The 24237-nt window shown below is 47.8% G+C and overlaps 1 protein-coding gene across 6 annotated transcripts in view; it reads right to left on the reverse strand.

Annotated features, from left to right (window-relative positions):
* The window catches only part of LOC119965217 (serine/threonine-protein phosphatase 2B catalytic subunit alpha isoform-like), a 532569-nt gene that overhangs the window by 66899 nt on the left and 441433 nt on the right, over positions 1 to 24237 (reverse strand). For all 6 annotated transcript variants that reach the window (XM_038795661.1, XM_038795660.1, XM_038795665.1 and 3 more), the window contains 3 exons: positions 18972 to 19049; positions 12473 to 12567; positions 1872 to 1997 (listed from right to left, as the gene is read on the reverse strand). In XM_038795661.1, the coding sequence (XP_038651589.1) occupies positions 1872 to 1997; positions 12473 to 12567; positions 18972 to 19049 (299 nt within the window). The remainder of the gene's footprint in view (positions 1 to 1871; positions 1998 to 12472; positions 12568 to 18971; positions 19050 to 24237) is intronic.

Consider the following 24237-nt stretch of genomic DNA (forward strand, 5'->3'; position numbering starts at 1 on the left):
TCAGTACTTTGCATGTTCCCACTGGCTCAGGGTTGGATTCCCGTTATTCTGGGTCAGGCAGCCCAGAAACACGCAAAGGGTCTGACACCCGGCGCAAATCCCGATTTTGGCCCAACATGCCATTCTGCAGCCAATTGCGAATCCTGCTTCGAGTGGGTGGACCCGGAAAGTCCCAACCATAATGTTCCCACATTTTGGCACTCTATTGCATGCTATGGATGAGTAACTCAGCAGTGCTCGAACCACAGTGTTTACAACTTTCAACCACTTCAAAGAGAGTTAAGTGCATTCCAATCATGCTCGAGTAATTTTGAAGTGCTTAGCTGGAAAGTGACAGCAGTTACCACTCTTTGATGTGGTTGATGTTTGTAAACATTATGGTTACAGCACTTCAGAGTTACTTATCCATGAAGGGAGATGAATGAATCAAGGCTCATGGCTGTGTTTATGGAAGGTGTCAATCACAGTCCCACGAAGATAAATGAATGAATAGCTTGAAGCTAAAGAATCTGAGGGATTTAAACAGAGGTCACTGCTTCTCTCATTCCAGGAATAGACACCTGGGGCAGGATTCTCCGACCCCCCGATGCGTCGTAGAATCGCCGGGGGGCGGCGTGAATCCTGCCCCTGCAGGCCGCCGAATTTTCCGGCGCCGGAGATTTGGCGGGGGTGGGAATCACGCTGCGCTAGTCGGCGGCCGCTGACAGCGGCCCCCCCAGCTACTTTCCGGCCTCCAATGGGCCGAGTGGCCAGCCGTTATTTGCCAGTTGCGCCGGCGTAAATTAGAGTAGGTCCTTACCGATGGGACCTGGCAGCGCGGGCGGCCTCCAGGGTCCGCGTGGGGGGATCCGACCCCGGGAGGTGCCCCCATGGTGGCCTGGCCTACGATCGGGACCCACCGATCCGCAGGCGGGCCTGCGCCATGGGGCACTCTATTCCTATGCATCGGCTGCTATTCCTCCGCGAAGGCCAACGTGGAGAAGAACCCCCCTGCGCATGCGCTGGGATGACGCAGCATATGCTGGCGCTCCCGCACATGCGCCAACTTGCGCCGGCTGGCGGAGGCCCTTCGGCGCGGTTGGCGTCGTGCCAAGCCCCTTCCCCACCGGCCGGCGCAAACCACTCCGGTGCCGGCCTAGTCCCTGGAGGTGCGGAGGATTCCGCACCTTTGGGGTGGCCCGATGCCGGAGTGGTTCATGACACTCTTCGGCACCGGGTCCCCCTGCCCCGCCAGGTAGGGGAGAATCCCGCCCCTGGTGCTTCCCTTGTCTAAGCCAGCAGATTTATTGAGTGTTACAACAATATTTTTTTTCACTGCCCCTGTCTGGACTGCTCTCTCGCTAGGGGATTCTATGGGGGGGGGGCTCCCTATTTGGGGGGTCTCTGTGGTGGTCTCTCCATCTAGGGGGTCTCTGTGGGGGGGGGGGGGTCTCCATACCTGGTACCCGGCCTGCTGAGTGGATGCAAATGGGCATGTGAGCAGAAAGCCTGATCCCACCTTCAGCGGGGAGCCGGAACATCACAAAAGGATCAATGCCCACCGGGTGATTTCCTCCGGTCACCCGATTCTCCACCATATTAGGAACCCCACTGCCCGTGGAGAATCCAGGCCATTACTTAATTTCAGAAGAAACTTTTCTTTAATCATGTGAAAATTCAAAGTTTCAGTGATAATTTCATGAAGACTTACTAGAATAGGTTTCATAAATAATTTAAATAATTTCGATTCATTAAAAACAAAGTTTAAAATGCTAAGAATTTAAATCCATGTAATTTAATGACTAATATGACATTGGAATTTACCATAACTATATAGTAGTCTTTAAAATTGACAGACTATGTCAAATTGAAACATAATTCCAATCACATACCTTTCTCACCAACAAAAGGCAAGGACCAAGTAAAGACATCCATAAAATTTGGTAGCCAGTAAGGATGTGGAGAACAGTTGAATTGCCGTATGTTCATAACGTTGTTTTCATACTTCAATACGGCAGCTATAATGAAGCAGAGAGAAAGACAGTAACAAACAATTTAACCCACAACCAGTTACTTCGGAAGGACCATAACAGAAAGTGCAAAAGCGTTCTCATAATAATTCTGGCAGGGCTAATCTTGTGGTTAATTAAGTATTGAGTAATCACTTAAAATTTTTCAAGAATGACAAAGCGCTTCAAAGACTACAATGACATTTTGGAAAGTAAAGCTGTCCAAGGCTCGTTAATTATGTAACTGTCCACCAGTTCTAGGCTCACTGTACGAGTTAAATAGTTTAGTACTAAAACACCTTTTTTTGTTTTAAAGCTAGCATTAATGTTCTCTCGGTTTATTTCCTCGAGTAAAAGTAAGTTTAGAATGACTTCTGCATGCTCCTTTCAGTTCTATGTAGCATAAATATGGAATTTAATGATCCCATCAGGAGCAGGCTGAGATGCATGGGGTAATGGAGGGGGAGGACAGTTGCACCGTTTCAGTAGTTACAAGAGACGTGGAACAACCATGGAAACTTCAGAAGAGAGTTAAATGGAACAGCGTCTCAGTTGCACCGTTTCAGTAGAATCAGGTGGCAAGTCACGGGATGGACTACTGCCGTTGGAAGTACCACCACTGAGGGAAGATATCCTTGTCTTCCACACCTATCCCCCCATCATCAGGGTAGCCTGATTGACCCTGGAGACGCTGTTCCATTTAACTCTCTTCTGAAGTTTCCATGGTTGTTCCACGTCTCTTGTAACTTCAACAGTGGCCATCGTTTCCGGTGGTGACATCCATTAAATACAGCACCATAATGCAGAATTGCCTCCCATTTCAATTGTAATCGGATACCACTGAGATCAACTCCTATTTTTCATCGTTTATTCATACATTCATGGGACGTGGATATGCTGGCTGGGCCAGCATTTATTGCCCACTCTTAACTGCCTTTGAGACAACTAATTGGCATGTTAGAACATTTCAGAGGATAGTTAAGGGTAAATCACATTGTTGTGGGTTTGGAGTCACATGCAGGCCAGACTAGATATGGATTGCAGTATTTTTCTGTATTCTTTAATGGATGTGGTCGATAATGTCAAAGGTAGTATTTATTGCCCATCCCTAACTGCTCTTGAACTGAGAGGCTTGCTTTTCCATTTCAAAGGGGTTTTAAGAGTCAATCACATTGCTGTGGATCTGGAGTCATATGTAGGCCACAACAGGTAAGGACGGCAGTTTTCCTTCCCTAAAGGACATTACCGAACCAGATGGGTTTTTACAACAATCAATATTATTGAATATTACTGAGATTAACTTTCAATTCCAGATTTTAAAAATTATTTGAATTGCAATTCAATGACCTGGAGATCAACACCTATTGTTTCATCATTTATTCATTCATTTCTGGGATATGAATATGCTGACTGGGCCAGCATTTATTGCCCACGCTTACCTACCTTTGAGTCAATCAGGTGCCATGGTGGGACCCATGTTCCCTGAGCCACGGCCATTGGTTACTAGTCCAGTGACATTATCACTATGCCACCATCTCCCCTATCTGAAGGTTAGATGGTTTTCTACAACAATCTTGTGCTTTTATGGTGGCCATTATTGATACTAGATTTTTTATTTCATATTTAAGTAACTGAATTTAAAGTCCCTTTCTGTGGTTGGATTTAAACTCAAGTTACCAAGTTATTAGTCCAGCCTCTAGAGAATGAGTCCAGTAACAGACCACTATGCTACCAAATACATTGTTTGCTTCACATTTATCAGATGCTTAAAGAGTATGATCAATAATTGCTGCAAACAATTAAGCCATAAATCACATTTGAACAAAATTATTGAAAACAATTGTCATGTGAGAGTACCTTTAAGAAATGGATGTTTAATAAATGTACGTTTAAGAAATGGGTGTTTATCAGTGATGTCAGAGTGTGGGTGGAGCTGGGCTGTCTGTCAGATTTTTACTTTTGTTATAGGCTGTTTGCTGCAGGGTGTGTTTTAGTTTCGTTTTCAGAGCTGGATAGCTGCAGTCACAGCCAGAAAGGGTATTAGTCTCTCTCTCTCTGTGATCTAAAACTGTAAATCGATCCTTTGGTGATTTAAAACTAATAACTGCTCACAGTAGTGACTTTAACCTGATGGGCTTCTGTTTAAAGGTTTTGTTTAAGTCTTATGGATGTTAAAAGGACAGCTGAAGGATTACTTAGTGTTGTATTCTTTGGGGGTTGTATTTGAATTAATAGTTGCTAAGTTGTTCACTGTATGTTTTAAAAAGGTTAACTTGAGTTCATAGAATAAACATTGTTTTGCTTTAAAAAATACTTTTCCATTTCTGCTGTACCACACCTGTAGAGTTAAATCTATTACAACCTATTACAGTCTATACAATCTATTAAAAGTTGTGGGTCAGGTGAACTCCCCATGATACACTTTGGGGTTCTCTAAACTCTGGCCCATGACACAATGGGCAGGATTTTCCGCACCCTCCTCCGGCAGCGTTTTCCGGCAGTGGAGGCAACTCGCCATTATCCAGCATGGCAATGTCTACCGCCTTTTACATTGTTCACTGACCGCATTGCCGGGGAACCCATCGTGCGGCGTCACCATTGGTGGGACTGGAAGATCCCACCAATGGGAAGCGCCATAAAATTCAGCCCAATATCTTTCAAAGATTTAATAAAAATAAACAGCACAATACTGACTATGACGTACTGAACGGCAAATATAAGTTCTGCCCTGCTAATGGGACACTGATTACAGCTCCACGGCTTTGTGGAGAAGTATATGATCTAACTGCTCATTACCTCCCCAGGGAACAGTGACACTCAGAAAGAGAGGTTGGGATTTTGTGTCTGCGGTACGCTGCGGGTCCAACTGATGGTACGGGCTCAAAATCCCACAAGAGTGAAGAAACAAGAACCTCGCCAACAAGATCTCATGCCGCAATTGTTCCCAGCCCCTGCCATTGATATAATGCAGGAAGCTCATTGAAATGCATCAATATACAATTATAGGCTTTCTCCACTGTATTGTCCCCCAGATTGGAACCACCTCCATCGCTGATGTAACGTCATGTTGGTGAGATTTACAGCAGTTCTGGAACAATATGAAGGGACCACGCCAGGGGTTACACAGGTAAGGACAACCTCCAGGGGTGAGAGGGGCATGCCTTTTACAGCTCCCCAGCACTGTACCTTGGAGCTCCGTGGGAGAAAGGGGCTTGCTAAGGGAAGGGGAGGAGAGGGATGTCCCCTGTACATTGGGGGGGGGGGTTATACATGGATGGTTCTCCCGTGTGGCTTAGGTGAGGGACGGGGTTCCTCTTTTTTTAAAACCAGAAATCTGGAAACCCTTGAAAATAAGTGCACCGATCTCTGGAAACTTGAAGTTACGGCTTTTTCAAGCCCTGTCCTGCTGGTGTGATGGTGTTGGACATGCCTCCAGGAAATTTCTTCCTGGCAAGTTCTACATGCATTTTATATTCAGTCTTTTCTTTAAAGTCTAAAAATGTTATGAATATGATGTGGGAACACCTTCATAAGCATTAACTATTGAAATTTTAACTGTCTCATAATCTGAGGATTGTTCTTCCAAATGACAACAATTGCTTTCCCCCCCAAAACACTCTGCAAAATAAGAGTCCATGTGTCATTTGCCACTTTTTTAAAAGAGATAAAGGCTGGAATTCCCCAGCCATTAGGATTCTCTTTTCTGCCTGTGGGTTTCCCAGCGGCGTGGGGTGGCTTCAATGGGAAACCCATTTATAAGTAGCGGGAGTAGTAAATGCCGCCACCAGCTAACAGTGTGCTGCTGAGAAACGTGCAGCTGGGGGAACAGAGAATCCCACCCAAAATATCTCTTATATAAAAATAGAAAATGCTGGAAAAAAACTCAGCAGGTTTGCTTTATGAGCAGCATGGTAGCAAGCACAAGTGGATAGCACTGTGGCTTCACAGCGCCAGGATCCCAGGTTCGATTCCCCGCTGGTTCTCTGTCTGTGCGGAGTCTGCATGTTCTCCTCGTGTCTGCGTGGGTTTCCTCTGGGTTCTCCGGTTTCCTCCCTCCTCCTCTATGCTCTATGTCTGCCAGCATCCATAGAGTGAGAAACAGAGTCAATGTTTCAAGTCCAATATGACTCTTCTTTGGAGTCTTGGTTGTTAGAGATGAGGGTAAAGGAGACAGGGAGAGGGGTTTAAAAAGATTGTTTGCTGAAGAGAAACTAAGGAGGATGATCCTGCAATAGAACATACAGTCCAGAAGGAGGCCATTCGGCCCATCGTGTCTGCACCGACCCACTTAAGCCCTCACTTCCACCATATCCCCCAAACCCAATAACCCCTCCTAACCTTTTTGGACACTAAGGGGCAATTTATCATGGCCAATTTACCTAACCTGCACATCTTTGGACTGTGGGAGTAAACCGGAGCACCTGGAGGAAACCCACGCAGACACAGGGAGAACGTGCAGACTAAGAGAGTGATTTATGCAGAGTGTGATAGATACTATCCAGCCAGAAAAATGTAAACTTGGAATATTTCATTAAATGTTTTGTACCCAAGACCCATTTATCCAGTTGCCTGCCAGCAAGCGATTGAACCCGAGTTTAAAAAAAAATAATTTTCAGGGTTTCTTTTTGGTTACGAAACAAAAGAGTGGGAATTGAATATTGCACAGTACATTTATAAATCTCTCATTTCCTAATTTTCTTGCTATATATATAAGAATCCAGTTAGAACATTTTTGGGATATGGAGCTTGGAGACTGCAGTCCAGGATTCAGTTACATGGGAAAAAATATGATTCAGTAACAACATTCAATGTCCCAAGATCACCTTGTCTGAAGACAAGAGGATTGGATTGGAGTCAAGTGTAATAGATTAGTAATTCAAACTTTTGCAGAAAAATACGATGGAAATAGTACTACAGAAATAAAATCTCACAAAATTGTGACACAAAGTGTTACAGGAGGCGCGTAAACTTTTTATATATTACTAGAAATTGTATGTGGCCACATGTACAATCAATCCACAAAATGTAACTTTTTCTGCAGAGTACCACATAATAGACTTCTGAGCAAAATTAAAGCCTATGGGATTAATGAGCCAGTGGCAGCACAGTACAAATTGGCCAAAGGACAGAAAGACTTGGGTTGAATGGTTGTTTTTAAACTGGAGAGAAGTAAACAGTGGTATTGCCTTGGGGTACAGTACAGAACAGACTACTGCTCTAGTTGATGTATATTAATAAACTGGACTTGAGAACTAATTTCAAAGTTGGCAGGTGACAGAAGCATCAAAGGCCATAACTTCCTCCCATATCTGTTCACCTGTGCTTAAATTGCTAAGTTCCTGTCTTGCCAAACTTTCCTGGCTCAGGCCGGATGGGATTCAGGTAGTGCAGCGAGGTCCCTAGTTCCAACATCGAAGTGTAAGAGAAGCAAAGGAGAACCCATCCCCGTTTCTACCACACTAGCTACCGTAAAGCAGGTGAGTTTAAACATTCCATTGAAAGCAACAGGCTGGGGAGAGGATAAGTGTCTAAGGTATGTGAATGGCATGTGGTGGGTATGTGGGAGGTATGGGTTTGGGCATCGAGGGCTAAAGAGGTGGGAGGAATCAGATATTTGGGATGCGATGAGTCAGACTTCGGAGGGGAGGGTTCTGGACATCTGAGAAGGTACAGATGTCAGGAATGGAGTAAGGATATTAGTGGTGGGCGCGGGGCATGCGGACTGCATCAGGGGGTTTGAAGAATGGGGGTCAGGTCGAGTGGTGGGGCAGAGTGGGGGTAAGTAGGATCAGGTCCATTCGGTCAGAGGTCAGGTCGGAAACCCGTGCAGGTGGGCAATGGCATGGCCGTGTCTTGTCCAGAGCAGAGTCTGGGTATTAAAAATAGTTAGAAGTGTTTTTATTTCTTCTAACTCTTTCAGAGTGATTATTAGCATACCTGACAGAACCATCCAAAGTTAGTTATTTAAATTGCTTCATTGAATGATTTCCAGTCCAGCGTAATTGTCCAGGCGAAGTTACTGCTTCTGGACAATTGTCAGGTAAACCTTTACCTGGGAACTTCCAAGATGTAACTTCCATTGCGAAGTCCCGACGCTGCCTGCAGTGTGGCAAACAAGGCCACTACGCTGCAATGTACAGATCTTCCATGCCTGCTGCTTTTCGAAGGTCCACAGAGACGTAAGGGCTATCCAGCCTGCCATCAATGAACCTACTCTACACCTTGATTCCGACTATGCCTGCAATGACCACAGGTCCCGTTCCAAATCGGCGTCATTACTACCAACAGGATGTCCCCCAACCATGGCACTGAACCTGTCCACATCCACAGCGTCAGCCAGGATGATGAGTGGTGTGCCACCCTTACGGTCAACCAGTCCCCTGTCAGGTTCCGCCTGGACACTGGCACTTCTGCCAATCTCATTGTGTCATCTGATTTCCGCAAGCTCTGTGTACAGCCTGCTGTCCTCCCATCTGCGTGTAAATTGCTCGACTACAATGGCAATGCCATCTTCGCCAGCGGCTCCTGCCGCCTTGAGGTGACACAGCGTGCTCACACAGTCATTCTCCCGTTCGAGATTGTTGCTGCCTCAAAAGTCTCCTTGCTTGGTTCGCAGGCATGCAAGCTGCTCCACTTAATGCAGAGAGTACACTCTCTCTCTTCAAGCGATATAACTGCATCCTCTGACACAGACTTCAGGGTGCAGGTCGACTTCATCATCCAACAATATCATGATGTTTTGGCACGCTCCCTTACACGTACAAAATCTTATTCAAGCCCAACGCCATGCCTGTCGTTCACGCACCTCGCAGAGTCCCAGTGCCCCTCAAGGACCGCCTCAAGCAACAGCTCCAGGACCTCCAGGACCAAGGAGTCATCTCTAGGGTCAAGGAACCTACAGACTGGATAAGCTCCATGGTCTGTGTCAAGAAGCCGTCCGGCGAGCTGCAGATCTGTATTCATCCTAAAGATTTAAATCAGAATATCATGCGGGAGCACTACCCGATTCCGAAACGGGAGGAGCTCACGTCCGAGATGGCCCACGCCAAACTATTCTCAAAACTGGATGCCTCGAAGGGTTTCTGGCAGATCCAACTAGATGATTCAAGCAGGAAGCTATGTACGTTCAACACACCCTTTGGCAGGTTCTGCTACACCGGATGCCATTCGGCATCGTCTCTGAGTCCGAAGTTTTCCACCGGATCAGGGAGCAGATGATGGAGGGGATCGACGGCGTCCGGGTATATGTTGACGACATTATCATCTGGTCGACCACCCCGCAGGAACACATTGCCCGCCTTCAGCGTGTTTTCAGGCGCATCCACGAACACGGCCTCCGCCTCAATAGGGCCAAATGCTCCTTCGGCCAGTCAAGTATCAAGGTTCTGGGGGATCACATCTCCCACCAGAGGGTGTGTCCGGACGAGGACATGATTGCAGCAAACACATCCATGAAGACACCCGAGGACAAGAAAGCGGTTCTCTGGTTCCTGGGTATGGCGAATTTCCTCGGGAAGTTCATCCCGAAACTTGCCTCACAAACCACGGCCCTCAAGAGACCTGATTCGCAAAACCACAGATTTCCGATGGCTCCTGCTCACGAGCGTGAATGGCAGGAGCTGAAGGCCAAGCTTTCCACGGCCCCAGTGTTGGCCTTTTTCGACCAGACCAAAGAGACCAAAATCTCTACTGATGCCAGTCAGTCGGGCATTGGCGCTGTGCTCCTGCAACGAGATGAGGCCTCGTCATGGGCCCCCGTTGCGTATGCATCGCGTGCAAATCGAGAAAGAGTGTCTCGGCCTTCTCACTGGAGTCGTGAAGTTCCACGACTACGTCTATGGACTTCCGCAGTTCACGGATGAAACAGACCACCGCCCCCTTGTAATATTATCAAGAAGGACTTGAATGACATGACGCCTCGCCTCCAGCGTATCTTACTCAAGCTGCGCAGGTACGACTTTCAACTGATCTATACCCCAGGCAAAGACCTTGCCATTGCAGATGCCCTCTCAAGGTCAATCACAACTCCATGTGATCATGACGGCTTCATTTGCCAAATAGACGCTAACGTCCAGTTTCCAGCCTCCCATTTGCCAGCTACGGATGCAAGACTGATGCAAATTTGCCGCGAAAGAGTGGCTGATCCACTTCTGCAGCGGGTGATGCGCCTAATGTCGGACGGGTGGCTCAAGGGCCAATGCCCGCAATTTTACAACATCCGCGATGACCTGGCGGTTGTCGACGGGGTGCTCTTGAAATTGGATTGCATCGTCGTCCCACAAAGCATGCGCCAGCTAGTGTTGGAGCAACTCCATGAAGGGCACTTGGGGATCGAGAAGTGCCGCCGCAGGGCCAGAGAAGCCGTCTACTGGCCGGGCATCAATGATGACATCGCCAATGTGGTGCTCAACTGCTCCACCTGCCAGCGTTTCCAGCCCGCCCAATCACGGGAGCCCCTGATGCCCCATGAGCTTGTCACATCGCCTTGGACCAAAGTGGGCATCGACTTCTTCCATGCATTAGGCAGGGATTACATCATCATCATCGACTACTTCTCCAGCTACCCGGAGGTCATCAGGCTGCACGACCTCACATCCTCGGTTGTGATCAGGGCGTGTAAGGAGACATTTGCCCGACATGGCATTCCGCTGACGGTCATGTCAGACAATGGCCCCTGTTTCGCGAGCCAGGAACGGGCCTGCTTCGCCCGGCACTACAATTTCCAGCACATTACGTCCAGTCCCCTATACCCCCAATCCAATGGAAAGGGCGGAAAAGGGGGTCCACATCGTAAAGCGGCTCCTCAGCAAGGCCGCTGATGCCAGCTCAGATTACCATCTTGCTCTGCTGGCATATCGCTCTGCCCCGCTCTCCACCGGCCTGTCGCCTGCTCAGCTGCTAATGAACCGCACCCTCAGAACGACGGTGCCATCAATTCTTGCTCCCAACCTCAACCATGTCCCCGTGCTCCACCGCATGCACATGTCTCGACTGCAGCAGAAAATTTCATACGACTCACGGGCTGCTGACCTTCCTGACATCCATCCACGCGACAAGGTTCGCATCCACCTCCTGGATGGTGGCTGGTCTGCGCCTGCTGTCGTTCTAAAGCAGGTGGCCCCCCCCCCCCCGCTCCTTCCTGGTCCGCTTACCGGATGGATCAATTCGGCGCCGCAACAGGCGTGCTCTTCGCCTTGTTCCAGGGTCGTCAAGGGGTCCTCCGACCAGCTCTTCTACTGATCCCGCCGTGGACTGTGTGGCGCTTCCAGTCGCTCTGCCTGCCCCTGACAGTGCTGCAGCCCTCCCGGCTCCTGAGGCGCCAGCCATTGCCCCACCCTTGAGGCGGTCAACCAGAGTTCGTCGCCTACCTCAGAGACTGAACTTATGAACTCTGCACACATGTGGACTTTTAAAAATGTTCTTCTTCCCATATTCTTTGTTGTTGCACTCGTTATCCAGTGATCTGTAAATAGATTCGTTGGTTGTTCCAGTTCATGGTAGTCATCTGCACCAGGCACCTTCCTCTGTAAATAGTCTTGTTTCCTGTATATAGCTTTGTACATATGTCTTCGCACCTCACACGTAGCTAGATACATTCTCCACACACCCACACTATTTATTACCACATGCCTAGATCAACATTTTTTTATAAAAGGGGGGATGTCATAATATACACCAATATATCATGGTGCAGACACACACTGATGGACACACACAGGGACCAATCAACATGTACAATCACCGCAGCCAATCACCAGTTAGAATACACACACTATAAAGGCAGAGGGCACCACGGTTCCCGCTCATTCTGGGTTCTGCCTCGGAGTGTAACAGGAACTCATTCAGCCCAGCACGGACTCACAACACGTGCTGAGAGAATCAACTGGTTCGGACAAGGCTTAGGTCTCGAGTTCAAGTTAGCATTATTTAGACCCACAGTCATCGTGTGTTAGTTAGTTAGAAGTTAGTTAATAAAATTGAGTTGAACCTTCATCTGTGTTGGAAGTGTCTGTTCATCTCTCAAGTCTACACAAGCCAACACATCAGCTGCCTCAGGCACCTCCTTACCTGCCCATTTGTACAACTACCAAAATCCTTTCCCTACCACTTAGCTTTTAATGGTAGGCCGCTTCCGGCTCACTGCTTCGGGCAAGCAGCTGGTTAGTAAATGTAAATTAGGCATGGGAGCTAAAATTTCTCGGGATTCAAATTGATACTGCCAGTGGTCAATGTCCAATGTCTCACTCCAGCCCTCACCCATATGCCACCTGCTCCCAGTTAAAATGTCTTCCCTATCCTCCTTTACTGCTTTTTGAAAACAAGTAAATCCACACATCTTTTGGGGTTGAAGAAATGATGGTCGTTCATGTGAACCATGATAGGTAATGTAGAGAAAGTATGTGTGTTTATCTTTCGTATACAATTACAAATGTTTTCAATAGCATATACTCAATGTTGGCTTAATTTACAGTTCAACTCCATACCTTTGTTATTGTAAACATCAAGGTAGTTTGGTGCTGAAAAGATTGTGATAAGTGAAGGGAAGCCTGTAGTTTGACTCTTCCTGTACATGCGATAGCTGAAAGGCAAATTCAAGATTAATACACAGTTACATAATATTGTTTGCACTTGTCCTTTATGTTTTCCCATACTTGCCAGCTATGCAACAATAAATTTATATCAAGCAAATAACAATGTGTCAACAAAAGTAATGGGCGGAATCTTACCGGAATTTGACAAAGTGTCAAGCTCAGACAGAAACTGGCGTGGAACTCTCCATTTGCACAGACCAGTTTTCTGACAGAATCTTGCCAAAAAAAATGACTGGGCATGGTTTACACCATTACTCTGGCATGCTGGCACAGGGCGCAAACTTTATTATTGCCATCAGTGAGTGACCATAGTACGGCACCTGTATCAGCGCCAGGCGCGGACCTCAAATTTGGCCGGACGCCTGATTCGACACCCAAGCTTGGTTCGCATTTGCGGTGTTGCGAGACGGAGAATTTCGCCCGCTGAGAATTACTGCGATATTTGGAATTTTTGCAAAGTAAGTCAAACAAGTGCAAACTGAAAAGGAGGAAAAATTGACAGTTTATGTTTTCAAGTTTTAACATTATAATATTCACTTTTAAACAAAAAACTGTTTTGTGTAGGTTGTAGTTTAGCTCAAGAGCTTTTCATTCTGAATACAAGCAAAAGTTACTGGACTACATCTGGCACAGACAGTAAAGTTTTATTAATTCATTTTAAATAATAGGCCTCAGAATTTCTGATTTGGAGAGATTATGGGCGCGATATAGCGGCCTCATCTCGCCCGACTTGGTGTCATGACGAGACTGTTGAATCACGCGAGAGGCCTTTCGTGAGATTCGTGATGCTCAAAACATCTCGCGAGATTAAGCAGAACCTCATTGAAATATGCGCTTGCCCAATTCACCCGAGGCCCGGGATTCGCCAGGCTCTGTTTCGTACTGGTTCACAAAGTCGTGAACCAGTCATGATGGCACCTGGGGGGGTACTTGCTGGGGCGTTAATGTCCCCGGGTGGTCAAGGACAGGACGGGAAGGTACTTTGCACTCCTAGCACCTGGGCACCTTGGAACTGTCAGCCTGACCCCTTGGCACTGCCACCTGAGCACCCTAGAAATGCCACCTTAGCACTACCAGGGTTCCTGGATGACATTGCCAGGCTTGCATGGGCACTGCCAGGGTGCCAGGCTAGTCATGTCATGATGTCCAGGTGATAGGTTGCCTATGCCATGGGCTGAGCGAGGGACCTTACTCCTAAGAGATGAGGTTGGCAGGGTGTGGGGCTTGAAGAACCTGGAAGAGGTAGGTAGGTTGAAGTGTGGGGGTCCTGAGGCCATGGTGGAGCGGGGTCAAAATATCGTGGCTGCATTTAAAAATGGATCCCCGATCCGCGTGTAGTCTTCCTGCAATAGTGAGCTCATCAGCGCAGGAAATAATTGAAAGTTATCTCGATGGGAGATCTTCACCGATGCCAAAGCAAAACGTCAATGTGGTGTTGAATATCAGGGTCTTTCTTGGCGCTGCTTAGTGTTCAGTGGACTTTAATTCAAGTCTGCTGAATCGCATATTAATATGAGCCATAGCCACATAGCAGAAACCACCTTATTTGAAATTCTGACAAATTATCACAGATCTCACAATTTTGCTCGTGGTGGTCATGAGCTGGTCTTCAGCTTGCATCCCTCATGTCAATGTACCATGTTGGTGTGGTTTTCTGAGCTACCTGTGAATGGCAGGCTTCTCCAGTATTTTCACTGGGAGAAATGGGTGTGGTAGTCACCACTGTTGTATTATATTGTATGTATGGGTATTATGGTAAGGCCCCTGTACTACAGGTACGGGGGTAGATCCCTGCCTGCTGACAAAATGGCTGCTGTTTGGAGAGCACACACATCTCTGTGTAATAAAACCTTGATTACATTCTACTCTCGTCTCGTCGTAACTGATAGTGCATCAATTTATTGCACAGAGATTTTACAGAGATGGACCTCCGCATCAAGCTGGACGGCCTGCAGCTGCAACCTCAAACAGACAAACCAAAAAAGACTTTGAACATTGGTTAGCTTGCTTTGAAGCACACATCAGGTCAGCGCCAAACCCAATCTCCGAAGCACAGAAGCTCCAGATTCTGTACACGCGGCTGAGCTCCAATGTTTTTACCCTCGTCCAGGACGCGCCTACCTACACAGAGGCCATGGCGCTACTGAAGGAGAATTACGCTCAGCAGACCAACAAGATCTACGCCAGGCACCTCCTGTCCACGCGGCACCAACTTCCAGGTGAGTCTGTGGAAGATTTCTGGCATGCCCTGCTCGCCCTGGTGAGAGACTGTGATTGCCAGGCCATTTCAGCCACTGAATATTCAAACCTGCTAATGAATTGACGCGTTTGTTACGGGCATAAGGTCTGACTACATCCATCAGCGTCTCTTAGAACGGGCCACGCTTGATCTCACGGCGATCAAGAATCTAGCGCTCTCGCTCACGGTCGCCTCACACAACAGACAGTCTTATGTCCCCGAATGCACGCCCCCCCCACCCCCCCCCCCCCCCCCCCCCCCCCCCCCCCCCCGTACATCGTGGACTCCGCCAGCAACCACCCTCAGCCAACCCCACGCCTGCACCGCGTGGCAACCAACCAACCCCGAGGGACCCAAGTGCTACTTCTGTGGACAGACAAAACACCCCCGGCAACGCTGCCCAGCGTGGAGTGCGCTCTACAAGGCCTGTGGCAAGAAGGGACATTTCGCTGCAGTATGCCAATCGCCGCTATTGTCCCTGCACCCCCTACGTGCGGCCAGTGGGCGCTGCTATCTTCCCCTCCTTAGACCATGTGCGGCCCGTGGGCACCGCCACCTTGCTCCACTCACAACACCTGCGGCCCGTGGGCGCTGCCATCTTGCTTGCCTCAGAACCAATGAGCGCCGCCATCTTGCCTGCCCTGGGACACGTGCGGCCCGAGGGCGCCGCCATCTTGGCTGCCTCAGAACCAATGGGCGCCGCCATCTTGCCTGCCCCAGTACATGTGCGGCCCGAGGGCGCCATTATCCTGCCTACCCCAGGACACGTGCGGCCTGAAGGCGCCGTCACCATGGCTGCCTCAGAACCAATGGGCACCGCCATCTTGCCTGACCCAGGACATGTACGGTCCGAGGGCGCCGCCATCTTGCGTGCCCCAGGACACGTGCGGCCCGTAGGCGCCGCCATCTTACCCACCTCAGGACCCCTGCCCGTTGGGAACCTCATCGGGTCGCTCATCGCCTGCAACCGACGGCGACCAGCCGTGTCTCGCCTCGGTCATGACCGACCAGTCTCGACTGCACAACCTCGCAACCGCTTCAACAAAGGTGATGGTCGACGGGCATGTGATATCCTGCCTTCTGGACTCTGGGAGCACAGAGAGCTTCATCCACTGCGATACGGTAAGGCGCTGCTCCCTCGCGGTGCACCCCCCTAACCAAAGAACCTCCCTGGCCTCTAGATCCCACTCCGTGGCGATCCGGGGGTACTGCATCGCCACCCTCACCGTCCAGGGCGTAGAGTTCAGTGGCTTCCAGCTCTACGTCCTCCCCAACCTCTGCGCTGCCTTCCTACTTGGTCTGGACTTCCAGTGCAACCTCCAGAGCCTAACCTTGAAATTTGGCGGGCCCCTACCACCGCTTACTGTTTGCCGGCTCGCGACCCTTAAGGTCGACCCGCCTTCCCTTTTTGCAAACCTCACTCCGGATTGCAAACCCGTCGCCACCAGGAGCAGACGTTACAGTGCCCAGGACAGGACCTTCATCAGGTCTGAGGTCCAGCAGCTGCTGCGGGAAGGTATCATCAAGGCCAGCAACAGCCCCTGGAGAGCCCAAGTGGTAGTGGTGAATACCGGGGAGAAAAACAGGATGGTCGTTGATACAGTCAGACCATCAATCGGTACACGCAGCTCGACGCGTACCCCCTCCCATATGGTCAATCAGATTGCACAGTACCGGGTCTTCTCGACAGTGGACCTGAAATCTGCCGACCACCAGCTCCCCATCTGTAAGGCGGATCGCCCATACACTGTGTTTGAAGCAGACGGCCGCCTTTACCATTTCCTTAGGATTTCCTTCGGCATCATCCCTTGGTCTTCCAACGGGAGATGGATCGAATGGTTGACCGCTACGGGCTGCGGGTCATTTTCCCGTATCTGGACCATGTCACCATCTGCGGTCATGACCAGCAGGACCACGACGCTAACCTTTCCAAATTTCTCCACACCGCCGCTCTCCTCAACCTAACTTACAACATGGAGAAGTGTGTGTTCAGCACGAACCGATTAGTCATCCTCGGCTATGAAGTTCAGAACGGAGTTCTGGGGCCCGACCCCAACAGCATGCGTCCTCTCATGGATCTCCCCCTCCCCTACTGTCCCAAGGCTCTCAAACGATGCCTGGGTTATTTTCATATTATGCCCAGTGGGTCCCAAACTAGCGGACAAGGCCCGTCCACTCATTCAATCGACCGTTTTTCCACTGACGGCCGAGGCTCACCAGGCCTTCAACCGTATCAAGGCTGACATCGCCAAGGCTGCGATGCACGTGGTCGACGAGATGCTCCCCTTCCAAGTCGAGAGCAATGCATCAGACGTCGCTTTGGCCGCCACCCTCAACCAGGCAGGCAGGCCCGTGGCATTCTTTTCCCGCACCCTCCATGCCTCCGAAATTCGGCACTGCTCCGTCGAGAAGGAGGCCCAAGCGATCGTTGAAGCTGTGCGACATTGGAGGCATTACCTGGCCGGCAGGAGATTCCCTCTCCTCACTGACCAATGGTTGGTTACCTTCATGTTTAACAACACAGAGCGGAATAAGATCAAAAATGATAAAATCTTGAGGTAGAGGATTGAGCTCTCCACCTACAGTTACGAGATTTTGTATCGCCCCGGTAAGCTCAACGAGCCCCCTGCACCGAGGTACATGTGCCAGTGCACAACTGGACCGACTCCGGACCCTGCACGACGATCTCTGTCACCCAGGAGTCACCCGCTTTTACCACTTCATTAAGGCCCGCAATCTGCCCTACTCCATCGAGGAAGTCAGGGCTATCACCAGAGACTGTCATGTCTGCGCGGAGTGTAAACCGCACTTCTACCGGCCAGACCGTGCGCGCCTGCTGAAGGCCTCCCGCCCCTTTGAACGCCTCAGCGTGGACTTCAAAGGCCCCTTCCCCCTCCACCGACCACAACACGTACTTTCTTAATGTGGTCGACGAGTATTCCCGATTCCCCTTCGCCGCCCCATGCCCCGATATGACGTCTGCCACCGTCATCAAAGCACTCAACACCATCTCGCTCTGTTCAGTTTCCCTGCCTACGTCCACAGCGACCAGGGATCCTCATTTATGAGCGATGAGCTGCGCCAGTACCTGCTCAACAGGGGCATTGCCTCGAGCAGGATGACCAGCTACAACCCCAGGAGAAATGGACAGGTAGAGAGGGAGAATGGGATGGTCTGGAGGGCCGTCCAGCTGGCCCTACAGTCCAGAAATCTTTCGGCCTCCCGCTGGCAGGAGGTCCTCCCCGACGCACTTCACTCTATTCGGTCGCTCCTGTGCACCGCGACTAACGAAACCCCCCATGAACGTCTCTTTGCCTTCCCCAGGAAGTCCACCTCTGGGATTTCGCTCCCAACGTTGCTCCAGGACCCGTTCTCCTCCGCAAGCACATGCTGCTCCACAAGGCGGACCCGTTGGTTGAGAGGGTACAGCTACTCCACGCAAACCCGCATTACGCCTACGCAGCGTACCCCGACGGCCGCCAAGATACAGTCTCCCTCAGGGATCTGCCACCAGCTGTGTCCCCACACAACCCCCACCCCCCCGCCCCGGCGTCACCCTCCCTTCCCCCAGCGCACCCCACCGCAGCCCCCGCTCCAGGACAATCCGTCCTCCCCTTGCTCCCACACGGGGATGAGGAGGATTTTGACATGCTCCCGGATTCACCGAAGACCAAGCCGGCGCCTGAGTCACGACCAGCACTGTGACGCTCTCAATGACAGATCAAGGCGCCCGATCGTCTAACTTTGTAATCTTCTCTGTAATTTTAAAACCAATCTGTATGTCTATAGTTTTCCACCACCCCCGCTGGACTCATTTTTAACAGGGGGTGAATGTGGTAGTCATCACTGTTGTATTATATTGTATATATGGGTATTACACCAAGGCCCCTGTACTACAGGTACGGGGGTAGATCCCTGCCTGCTGGCTCCGCCCAATAGGTGGAGTATAAATATGTGTGCTCCCCGTACAGCAGCTATTTCATCAGCTGCTGTAGGAGGCCACACATCTCTGTGTAATAAAGCCTCGATTACATTCTACTCTCGTCTCGTCGTAATTGATAGTGCATCAATGGGCAAAAATCGAAGATCAGGAAAATCAGGCTAAAATGTTAAAACAGCATATACTGAGTTTGAAAATGTTTATAAGCTTACCCTGCATCTTGTGCTTCATGAGCTCGAATAACTGATAATAAATTATTGTTCTGCAGGAACTCACAAACAGCAGGATAACTGAAAAAGAGGACATGTAGAACAGTATCACTGGAAGTCAACTTATCCAATATTAACAGTAATTGGAAAACTGAGGGACAACAATAGTCAGGTGTAATATACTTAAGCCTTGTGCCCTTGTAATGGATAAAAGTCCATGAAATAATTGACTGTGGCACTCAGTTCAGCTAAATCTAGGTATCTGATCGGACACTGCAGCCTAGATTTTTGGTATGCTACAGCCCACACCAGAATGGTCCATTCTCTTAATTATGACAGATATGGACTTTTATAATGAGAGCAGAATATTACACATATCCAGAATTTAAAGGGATAGGAATAAGTTAATGAGAAGCTTGTAATTGAAAGACAACAGTTCTGAAAAATCTTTCAAAGCAGTCGAAAGGCATTTCAATTCATGAGTAGCCGTTGCCGATACGGAAGATTAGAAATTCAAACTGTGTAAAACAAAATTAAAGGCAAGGAAATCTAAGATGCAACATGTGCCTGAACACAATTGGAGGAGCAGCTCAGCAAACAACAACAATTTGTTTACCCCCATATGAATCTAAAAGAAAATTGCTCCAGTACCTGGCTAAGAGATATAAATAGTGATATATATCACAAATATTTGCTGCAAACTGGCCCTTCTGCAAAATTTCCTATCGTGTACTAACATCCAACAATTGAACTTGCATTAAACATTTTTTTACTTCTGCCAATAAACAAGTTGATGATGAAAGCAGAAGAGGATGGGTTGTTACATGGGTTCCCATGCTGCCCTTTACCTCAACCTGTCACAAAATTGCACATAATGAAATTATCACAACATTAGCTAAGCAATCTCATGTTGTGTGCTCAGAATGTATGCTTGAAATTGAAAACGCTCTTTTCTCTGGCATTAATATCCCTCGCAAATCACCAAAGCATGGAGAAAATATCGGAAATACTTCAAACAATGGAAATATACTTTGACATAATAAAAAGTAAGCATAGGCATGAACAAAACACGCCTCAATGTCCTTTTAGAATGACAGAGGAACTATTTTTGCAGGCATATCAAAACAAAGGAAATATTACTTGATTTTTTTTCTTGCACCATGCAGAATGCGTTTAACCTTTTTGAGGTTTTAGTTTTCCTGGACACAGATAAATGATCAAATTGCATTTGCCTTTAAAACATCTCTCTTCATTCACTTGCGATAGTTGTGATGGTGACATGGTGAGCTAACTTAATTATCAAACCACTCAACAGTTTAAGAAATATAGAGTAAAAGTTTAAAAATCGCGAAGATGCCCAATGAAACAGAAATGAAGAACAACTGAGATGCAAGTCTAACCCTCAATGCATGACCAGCATGGCTCAAACAGAACTACAATTGGCACAATGTTTGAGAGACAGAAATAACTTGCTGCACAGAGAGATTTAGCTTTGGCTGATTGTGTGACTACTGTTGGAAAAAAATAATAAGCTTTTCTGTTAGAATAGACATAAAAGAAAAACATACAAGGTAGCACTTATTATGATAGTGTAGAAACTAGAAAGACAACCTATGGTGTAATATTAAAACCTAACCAAAGAACATTGCATTGAATTACAGTGCTGGCAGTACGATGGGCTAGATTCTGCGGTTCTCCGGCCATGTGTTTCTCAGCAGAGCACCATTCACTAGCAGCGGGATTCTATATTCCTGCCGCTTGTTAATGGGAGTGCCCATTGAAGCCGCCCCTCACCGCCGGGAAACCTGCGGGCGGAGGTGCGCTGCTGGCGGGAAAAGTGGATTGCAACGGCTGGAGAATTCAGGCCTATAATCCTGAAATTAATTATGTTCTTGATTTGGTTCAAACTTGACTATGTTACAATAAACAATTGTAACTTATGATTATCATGTTGTTAATCAGAATCTCTGTGGCCTGGATTCTCCGATTTAGAGGCTGTGTCCAGAGTAAGTGTCTGGTTTTACGACCAAAAAAATTGGTGCCGCTCCCACACCGATGCCCTGACCGGTGAGGGCCTAGCACCATGTAAAATGCAAGGCCTTTCCTGTGTCAATGCCTGGAGAATTGCCAGGTCCGTGGTCGTACATGTGGACGGCGACGACCTGCAGCGGCCACGCCGTACAACATGACGCCAGCTGTACGCGGACCCGACCTGCCAGATAGTGCACCCCTGGACATTCCATTGCCACCCCCAGGCCACCCCCCTCCAGCCCCCCCCCCCCCCCCCCCCCCCCAGCCCTTGCCAAAGCCTCCCTGGCCAGCTGCACCACCCCGACTGTGACAGTGCTAGTCACAGGCCTCAGTGGCCACGCCGGGTTCATGAAAACTGAGAGCACACGTTCCCCGCGTCATCGGGAACTCAGCCCATCGAGGGCGGAGCATCGGGGAAGGGCCATCAGGTAACACCCTGAGGTTGTCCCAATGGTGTGCGCCGTACTCCTCGATGATGCCGTTTTGGAGGGGGCGGAGCGTCCAGAGCCCGGCGATGCCCCCGATTCAGTCATAAACAGGAATTCTCCGCCCGATCGTCGATTAGGATATCGGTGTCGGTCAACGGAAAATCCCGCTCTTTATATCTGCAGAAAAGTAAGTAACAGGAGTCGCACTTCAATTTTAGAGAGAGAGCAAAAATGGACAGTGGGAAATTGGCCATCCGTTGTATACTTTGCTCGATTTGCCTATTTATCAAGGTCTATTTATTTCCTGATAACTGGGGTCAGTCAAGAGTTATATGCTTTTCAAGCAATGCTGAACTTTGATGAAGTTATTTGAAAAATTATTTTAATTCAATTTGGATTGTTATAATGTAGGTTAGCATAAGTGAGCTAAATATGACATCAAATGTTAACTTCAGGCACACATGAACTATTCCTATGCTGAAATGTAGGAGCAGCTGCATTTTTATATCTGACAGAGTCTCAATCTCCAATCATAAATTGGAATAAAATTAATCAAAATTTTATTAAATTTACAAACCTTTAATGAGAAGTAAGTTTGACTTACTCTGGAATTCTTTGAGTTCACGTGACTCCTGTCTCGAGATTTTAAAAGGCACATGTGTATAATTATGTATTATAAACACATAATGCATTTTTGTACCATACATTGTGGTACATTTCTTCTGAGCGGACTTCAGACAAGAGAACAATATCAGGCAGGGGACTGGAACAATTTAGGGACATGAGCAAGAAAGGGGGGTGGAAACTGAGAATGATGTGCATTACTCCCTTAGGATTAGAATCAGTGAATGCAATGTGACGCCTCGCAAGGATTTCGGGATAGCAGAATAGTTGCTCAGTCAGTGGTCTGGTACTGCCAAGATTCTGCCAACTTCACCATCTCCTACAGCAATAGCCAAGTAATGTCCCTTGTGCTGCATCTTTTTCTTCTCAAAAAGGTTGAGGCATTTAAACATGGGAAGCCCTCTCAATGCCCTGTCTCTGGCAGATATTGTGTACCCATTGGTCCTGCAAGAAGTTAGGGTACATAAGAGTGAATGAATGATGCACTTTTGGGCTGTGCATGTAAACAATTGCTCAAGGGAAGCTGGATAGACTTCATGCAAGATGGGAAGTAAGAGCTTTTCTTAATCAGAGAGCATTGCAAAATGTTGGCACTGTAAGGTTTCTTTGAGGGCGAAGAGAGTGTTGATGGCCAGGAAAGACAAGGAAGGAAATGTAGAGGTGTCTTTTGTCTCACCTTGCCTGTCCTGCAGAATATGGGGAACCTGTTGCAATAATGCTCTGTAGTTTTTGGGTCAAGGAATTGGCACACAGTGCCAGTGCCACTTCCCTCCACGTGGAATGAGTGACATTTCTGGTGCCTTGCTGGTCTCCAAGAGGGCTTGGAAGTTTGAATAAAGACGATACTGCATTTCTCTTCTCTGCCTTGGCGCCATACCTTCCTGCTGTAGATATTGTTGAAGTTGTCATGCTTTTGGAAAAGTATGATAAAAATTATTGACAAAACCTGCTGTGAAGTTACGCAAAAGTGAGGTGAGAGAACATATCATCACTCTTTTCTTGCTTAGTTGGCCCCCAGACTGCTCCTGAACAGCATTTTGAAAGGCTGAATGACCTCCCCTGCAGTTTAGCTATTTACACCCATTTTATGGCAGTGCACATGCTCCAATTAGTATGCTAATTAGATGACGTAGGAAACCTCACTCTACCTCCTTTCACAGACCACTCTGAATGCAACAATTCTTTTAAGAAGCTGCAACAGTGGTTTACTTCATTTTGTAGAAATTTTCCTTCCCATAATTTTTCTAACAGTAAGATTAGTTTTTATTCGACTTTCTTAACTTTCCTCTTTCACCAATATTCTGTGCATGTACAATAAAACAAATCAAATAATTTTGACTAAATTACAAAATGGTTTCAAAATGCTACAGGGCTTATCATTTAACTCTGCATATTTTGTCTGAGTTGCATATGCATGGCATAATTTTCAAAAGTGGAAGTACCTTTGCACAGAGATTGATTCTAGAATAACTTCAAAAGAAGTCTTAATATAAAGTAGTCCGAATTGAGTCTATTCACCAGAGTTAAGTCCCAGATATGTTTTTTGTTATAATTCTCTGCGACACTCGAACCCTCCTGTTTTATATATTTCTGATTATCTGTAAATTAGATCAACACGATTTAGAGTTTCATGTCGTTTCTTTTAAGTATGCTTGGATCAGCTTTCCTCTGGATTCTAGATGTTCATTTTCTTTGGGGAGGCAGATGAAGTGAAGCAGCATCAGAAACTTACAGGAGGCAAGTTGCTGGAACTCTTGACTTTCTGCTGATATTGATTATTTAGCACGGTCTGTTTTAGAGGAGCAGAATGATTTACAAAATGCATTTTGTTTCTCTGCATTTTCTTTGCATCCATTGATGGTAAAAGGGTCCACTGCTTCATGGATCGGAAGCATTACTCCCCCGTTTCCTTAAAATTTCGATACTTTTGGACATGATATTTTTAAAAATAATTTTAGTGTACCCAATTCATTTTTTCCAATTAAAGGACAATTTAGCGTGGTCAATCCATCTACCCTTTGAGTTGTGGGGGCCGAAACCGACGCAAACACAGGGAGAATGTGCAAACTCCACACGGCAGTGACCCAGACCCGGGATCAAACCTGGGACCTCGGCGCCGTGAGGCAGCAAGCTAACCACTACACCACCATGCTGCCCTTTTGGACAGTATCCTTGGCTACTCCAAC

The sequence above is a fragment of the Scyliorhinus canicula genome, chromosome 4 (assembly GCF_902713615.1).
Source record: "Scyliorhinus canicula chromosome 4, sScyCan1.1, whole genome shotgun sequence".
NCBI lineage: Eukaryota > Metazoa > Chordata > Chondrichthyes > Carcharhiniformes > Scyliorhinidae > Scyliorhinus > Scyliorhinus canicula.